At 38.6% G+C, this 7,500-nt stretch overlaps 1 protein-coding gene across 1 annotated transcript in view; it reads left to right on the top strand.

The window, feature by feature from the left end:
* Positions 1–7,500, top strand: part of LOC138030637 (uncharacterized) — a 16,880-nt gene that overhangs the window by 5,755 nt on the left and 3,625 nt on the right. Inside the window, exons 3-6 of the mRNA XM_068878520.1 lie at positions 3,079–3,168; positions 3,916–4,083; positions 5,391–5,492; positions 6,814–7,003. Of these exons, the coding sequence (XP_068734621.1) occupies positions 3,079–3,168; positions 3,916–4,083; positions 5,391–5,492; positions 6,814–7,003 (550 nt within the window). The remainder of the gene's footprint in view (positions 1–3,078; positions 3,169–3,915; positions 4,084–5,390; positions 5,493–6,813; positions 7,004–7,500) is intronic.

Below are 7,500 nucleotides of genomic sequence, written 5' to 3'. Positions count from 1 at the left end.
TATTTATGTGATCGTTCCAGAGTAAGTTATTAGAAATAGTCCAAGAATCTTGACATTGTTGACAGTATCTAACTCCTTCCTATCGAGAGATATTGGGTCGAAAGAATGTTTTTGCTTCTTAAAATATATAACCATCTCTTTGCACTTATCTACGTTAAGCTGTAGTTTATTTTTGCATGACCAATCTAGGGCAGCAACGCGGGCGGCACTTTGGATGATGCTGTGATTTCCATTTTCAACAACTTCAGCAAGAGTGGTATCCGGTCAACATACTTCCACGAATTTACGTTGGGAACTCTCAGGTCGTTTATCATCAAGAGGAAAAGCAAGGGTCCAAGTTTGGTGCCCTGAGGTACACCAGAGGGGACACGTCCCCATTCAGAAAAGCAATCGTTCGCTAGCTTTACCCGTTGCTTGCGGTCCATCAGAAAATCACAGACCCATCGTGTGACTCCAAGAGGAATTTTTTAGGCTAGAGATCTTTTGGACTAGAATACGATGGTCGATTAAGTCAAAAGCCTTTCTATAATCTAAAAGCACAATCCTCACCGCAGCACCAGTAGCGTCTTTAGCTTCAGACCATTTATGTTCCATTGAAATAAGGGCATGGGTAGTAGATGACTTAGGAATAGCTCCGAACTGGTCAGGGTCGATGATTGATAGGATGGCTGTGCCGATGTACATTGCAACAATAAATTCCTCAACGATCTTAGACAAGGCGGAAGTGAGCGATATCGGTCTGAGATGTTTACTAACGTCAGTCACAGGTTTTACTTTAATCAAAGGAACGACGTCTGCCATCTTCCAGGAGGGTGGCAATCTTTGTTCGGCAAATGAGCTATTAAGTAGTGAGCAGACGGGCTGTGCCAGGATCTCAGCGAATTCCTTTAAAATCCAGTTTGACACACCATCAGGACCTGATGCCTTTCGAGGATTGAGTTTTTGTAGAGCAGAACAAACATCAGTCTGAGAAAGCACAGGTGCGACAAAGAAGAGCATTAAAACAGCTGCCTCGAGGCAGAAGGAGATTGAAATGGTTTGCTTGAGCAGAATCATCGTACTTCTACATTCAAGTTATTCGACTCTTACAGTTTGTAGAAAATTGTCGAAACCGTTGGATTTTTCTCAATCAAGCAAGAACTTAACCTATGGGTTTCCTCATGTTTCTCATCGCTCATTTCATCCCTCCAAAGAGCAATAGCTCTGTAAAAAGAATTTCCATCTCCTCTGACAACGCCTTCTCTGCTTTGAGGAGGTATACTTCCAGAAGCCATAATTCGTTTACATAAGACGTAACTAATGAGAAAAGAGCCTAGCCACAAGTAAACGCAACTAAAAGGGATTTACTTTGTTATTTTCTCCAGATTTGTTACTAATTCTGTAATATTTCGAGACCATAACGAGATATTGATTTCACAATAAACAGCAAAAAACCTTACGGATTCTCACGTGAGCAAGGTTAACCCGAGTAAATTTTATCTCATCTCTCACGGTTATTCAAACAAAAACTTACCTTTGCCAGTATCAGCATTGCCCAAATCGATTTTGGATAAATCTGTGTCCAAACAAGCGTTGATCTCTCTCCAAAAAAATTTTTTTGGACATCGAAATAAGATTCCCATAGCAACTTGCAATGTTTGCCCCCTGGCAATCCCAGAATCCTCTGCGTATAATCGGGGATCTAATTCACGGTACTGGCAAGTCATTCATTGCAATGCTCTTTGTGCATTCCAAGCATTCATTGCCAACGCCCATTACAGAAACATGTCAACAATCACACAGCAGACAATTGCAATGTGAATGGTGTAACATTTGTTACTCGTAAGCACATGTCCACCGAAGGACCTATTTTTGTTACAAAGATAAAAAATGTGCTTGGAAATGTGAGTCAAAGAACAAAATGTTTGGTGTTTCTGGACTGAAGGGGAACTTCTGGTGAAGATGAAAACGGGTCACGAGGTCACGCTTAGCGACAGCATGGTATCACGCACACAGAGCTGAAAACGGAAAGGAAAACGATTTGGAAACTCCCTGTACATGCGCAGTATTTTAATGGCTGAATGAAGCCAGATTCTTTGTATTCTGGGAAAAGAGCTGAAACGAATATTATATCATAATGACTCAGAACTGAAGAAGCTATTTCTGTAAGTGGATAATAATTATAACAATAATAATAATAATGATAATAATAATGAAAATGATTTAAGCAATAGAGGACGTTTTCCTTGTTTCCATAGCCTCATCTAAACACGAGGGGAGAGTTGGGAGAATTCGAGACAGTTATGCAAACCCAAGACGCAGTCGAGGGTTTGCATAACTGTCGAGAATTCTCCCAGCTTCTCCAAGTGTTTAGATGAGGCTATGGAAACAAGGAAAAAAGTCCTCAATTGCTTTTATAAAATATTCCTCAAAGATCATTCAACAAATGAAGGAAAATGCTGGTTTTTACTTCTTCATTGAAACAGATTTTCTTGATACACGCTCATATTTCCTACCAGCCAATCAAAATGCGAGTGTGACAATACATGACCAATCAAAATTCGTGTTAAGTCATAGCTGTCTCCTTACTCTCATCTAAGCACAGCTATTGACCAATGAGAGTGCGCGTACTATCCCAATTATTTTATAAAATTTAATAATTATTATTTCATTTACAAATCATCGCATAGTTACAAGACAATAGAATATTGTACGGACATGTTTGTGCTGGTTCCAGAGCTTTTAAGAGGTCTTGAGGTCAATTAAGCTTATGATAAGTTCCAGATAAATAGAGCTGAAACGGTGGAGAATTAAATTATCATTTTACGTAAAAGGAAATATCGACCAAGCCAGAAAATGGTATAAAAAGAGTTGACCTATGTTCTGCCTTTATACTCGGTGGAGTAGCTGGAAAACTCTCTTTTAAGAAGCAAGAACTTAGCTGGAGCCTTTCCTTCTACAAGCCTGTGGGAAGCTGACATGGTAACTTTACTTCAGATTTATTGCACTCTTTAGCAAAAAGAATATTTGAATTCTTTTTCGAAAAAGGTTGATGGGAAGGCATTCCAGCATTAATGTTATTTCTCTTTTTTTCTCCAGGATTTCAAAGCGTTCATTCTGTGCTTAGCTTTCTTTGTGGTCACTGCATCAGGGTCGGCAATTTGCAAGTGTGCAAAAGGGGAACCAAAGGTACACGAAAGACTTCCCACTTTTTATGGGTAACTCATGCCGATTCTTTTCGTACGTTTTTCTCTCAAGGAACGTTATTTGCAAAGGAATTTGAGGTGATCTTCTTGCTGGTAATTTTTTATATGGATACAGAGATGATTTCAGTAAAATCTGTGTCGCAATCAGAATTGTACGCCTTGTTTTTGCTGACAGAATTTGTTGTACTTCCTAAAAAAGTCAAAAAAGATGTTAAGGAAAATATCGAGGACGACATTAATTCTCGGTCGCCTTTTTTTTTTTTTGTAACAATTTAACTTTTGAGACGGTAAAAAAGGAGCACAAGCAACTTAATTTTCTAGCTCACAGATTTATACGACTCAATATTATGAAAATGTAAAACTCATACGTTTGGCGGATGACTGAAATCATAGTTGGTGTGCAAAAGGTTTTCCACTTTTGAGTCTGTGGATGAAATCCTATAGATGAAAGCTATCGAATAGTGGTCTTTCTATTACTATGCTTTGCTTGATTGTTCTTGGTTTTGAGTCTGCAGATGGAATCTTAGAGAGCGAATGAGAGCTCGAAAAATCTTAAAATCTGAAATCTTAGAGAGCTAGTGGCAGCTGTGTCACTAGCAACCGAATTTCTTTTGCTAAAAACTTGTAAGAATCGAGAAAAAACGAATCCGTAGATTTATAAAAAGGTTGCACGACAAAATACTCAGAAGTAGATTTACAGATTGATGGTATTTCTTTGATTTTCTCCCAGGATTCGGTGTCAAAGTACAATGTTAAAGCGAAGGAGGGAAGTATGGAGATCGATGAAACCGTTGAAATCGACACGGAGAACGAAATTGAAAAAATCCACATTCCCAGCAATGGCGATACCAGTGAATCAGCCCCTGGAGAGATCGATGTTGTTTTCGATTTCAAGTTGGTGAGTAACAGGGGAGGAGTGGGTGCATGGGGTAGTATGCTGGTATATGTGGGGTAAGGGGTGCTTTATAGATGTTCTTAATCCTTTCCTAGCATCATCTCTTCCTTGTTTATTCAATGGCTCACTTGCTTCAGCATTGAGTTACCTGGTACTTAGCTATCCCCTTATCTATCTACCTGACTACCCAACTGCCTACTTTCTTATTACCTACCTATGTACTTGCCTACCTATGTACCTATGCACATACATAGATACTAACCTACCTTCCCACCAACACCCCACTTACTTACCTACCTACTTGCTTACTTATTTACTTACCTTCATGCGTGCATCCTTACTTTATAGTACTTACTGTTACGTACTTGCCTTTTAATTTCCTTCTTTCTCGCTCACTTACTTGTTCACTTTATTTTCTCAATAAACCGTTTCATCGTCACCTTTCTTCATAACTCCTTTTCAAACTGGCAACGACCTTGCCAACCAGCCATTCAGCCAATCCACCCAACAACCAACCAACCAACAACCAGGATCTCCGGCTGAAATCCACTTTGGTGAGTGAAGCCTCCTGGCGAAATATTATTATTATTATTATTATTATTATTATTATTATTATTATTATTATTATTATTATTAAGCAGCCAAGTAACCATCCAATCAAACTTTAGTTGACTGTCTCCCTGCATTAGGAACTGGCCAGCTTGGCAGGGAAACAAAAAACACTCATTTACTTAATATTTTTTTTTATTATTATCCAACTGTATTAGTTATTGTACAGAAAACGCTCGAGACAAGTACAAATATTCCACGACATTGCACAGTTAGTTATTATACCTTTGGTTATTGTACAGTAGAGAGCCGGTTTGACTGGTTTAAGTACACGTTCTCGGTTGTTTACAATTCACTTGCTAAAAATTTAGTGCAAAAAAAATTGGACAATGAATAGCATAGTAGATGTTTTGGTGCGTAGTGTCGTTGAGTATTTCTACTCCTTGTTTGTATTTTGACTTGCGCTAACGGGCTCATCGATCATTATACAGCACAACTCGTAGAAATACTTACCGATACTACACACCAAAACATCTAATAAGATATAGCTAGCGATATTTCTTGTTTGAAAACATTGACGTCACATTTCTTTTGATATTCAAATTTGCCAACCACGGAACAAAGGAAGTCCTTGTTTCAACAGCCAATTAGATTCTGGTTGGCATATTAGTAACGATGCGTGACGTAAAAAGAAACATCGCTATACTTACTTATTTCTTATCAATAAGGTATAACATTATTCCTCTTTTCTATTGACATAGAACATGGCAATGCATCGATTGGCTAATCGGAAGGCCTGTTTTCTGAGTAACTCTCCTGACATTCTGCCAAAGCCTGCCGACCTCAAGAGACTTCTCGACACCGTAAGTGGCAAGTAATTTGCTGTTCGGGTTACAATGGTGAACAAAAAACCTTGGGACATACGTTAATTACTTTGCTCAATGAAACTGCTCTTCCACCACAACCTTCCCCAAAAGCACCTCTATGCGTATCAAATTGGTTTTCGCTCCTCCACACTCATTCCCCAACAAGGTTGAAGATCAGGAAATATTAATTTTGCGCTGGTCGCGCTCAACATTTCAATGGGGTGGAATGGGAGCGAATAAAGGAAATTCGCCACACGCACAAGTGTTTCTCTTGCACATATATTAAAAAAAAAAACAATATGAGTGAGGATTTTGGCACCAATACTTTCGTAATAGATTTTAATACTTCGTGGACTGAAGTAGTCCCATTTGGAGTAACTGACCAGAGCGACTTTCATATGACCTTGAAAAATAAACTTAAAACGCAGTACGTAAACAAAAATGAAAAACATTTAATTGGCTGATGGAACAAAAATAAACGAACGCGAATTTTAATTGGCTTAGCGAACCGGATGCAAACAATCTCATCTCTCCACGGAACTTTCTGGAAAGTTTCGCTTTGACGTCATTTGAAATGCAGTAATGTGATTTGGCAGTCGAAATGTTCACTGTCCATATTAGGAGTTTATTAATTGGTGGGAATAAGGAGAAGCTTGCCAAACATTGGTCTGTGAAACAAATTGCGAACACCTTTTCAAGGTCATAAAACAGTAGCACTCAAAAAAAAAAAAAAAAAAAAAAAAAAGAAAAAAAAGGAAAAAGGAATGTTGGGTTCCTGAACAACTTTCCTGTCAACGCACTGTAGTTCTGTCATCACCATCATCTCCGGTGATAGACTTAGTTTCTTAGCCTCTATCACATAACCCTGGTTGTGACTAAATGCTAAATGCTTACGGGTGAGAAAAGGAAAGCCTAACGTTACATTGAATTATGGGTGACATTTTCAATTTTTGTTTAATAGGCTATTTCCGCGTTTCGCCAGATTATAAGCACTGGTTACGATGTTCTCAAATCGAACCATATCTAAAAAACGAATACAATTGTTTTAACGGTCAATTGGACCGATAAATTAAGAACCTGAAATAAATCAGAAGGTTTATATTACACTAAAAGGAGAGAAAACATCAATATAAAAATAAAACAGTTTCTTGCACCTTCTGCTCTGACGAAAGTAAGACTCTATGTAAAAACCTGAATATCCTAAAATCTCTGTTGACTTCAAGACCTAACCTAAAAATCTTCAATTGTAGGTTCTCATTTGTAGATATTTTTTGCCGTATGTAAAATTTAGATTACTATAACGATTTTCGTTTTTTAGGCAAGCTCTCAGAGCTCTTCTCTGAGAGAGACTGTGAAGAGGGAGTACGACTATGTAGTTGCTGGCACCCTTATTGATCGCTCGTTTTTGAGCGACGAGATGGCTTCCTTGTGTGCTAAACTGCCTATCTATCGCCTCAGGGCTGTGACAAAGGACGAGAACCAATTGAAATCGGGTGTTACAGTAACAAGTAAGTTGAGCTTTGTTCAAAATGAATTATCACTTAAACGAAGGGAGAGAGGGAAAGAGGGCAGAATTAAATAGAACCCTTTTTTGTGCACGGTAATTATCCATGATTTTTACAACTATTTTACATAAAAACCAAGGTTTATGGTCACCTCAGCTCGCCACAAGGAAGACACGCCACCAGTAAACTCGCCACCAAGAGTCATCTCGCCACCAGCCAATCGCCACCAGTGATGGATTCGATATTGCTTTGATGACTCTAGTCAGAGCTATTATAGCACTCACCGACACAGCAATAATATTAGTGTGGTATGGTGTCTTTTGAAAAAGTATTCCACTCTTTCATTTCGAGGTTATTTGTGCCACTTGAAGTGCGTGCGGTGGGCAGGTCGCGCATGTAAAAAAAAAACACAAACCATTCGTTAGTGGGAATCAAACGTGATTTAGCACCATACAAAAACTCCAATCATGTTAACGGCAAGCTACTATGGTTTACTTGAG

The sequence above is a fragment of the Montipora capricornis genome, chromosome 13, assembly GCF_036669925.1.
Source record: "Montipora capricornis isolate CH-2021 chromosome 13, ASM3666992v2, whole genome shotgun sequence".
NCBI lineage: Eukaryota > Metazoa > Cnidaria > Anthozoa > Scleractinia > Acroporidae > Montipora > Montipora capricornis.
This window is presented reverse-complemented; position numbering and strand designations above follow the sequence as displayed.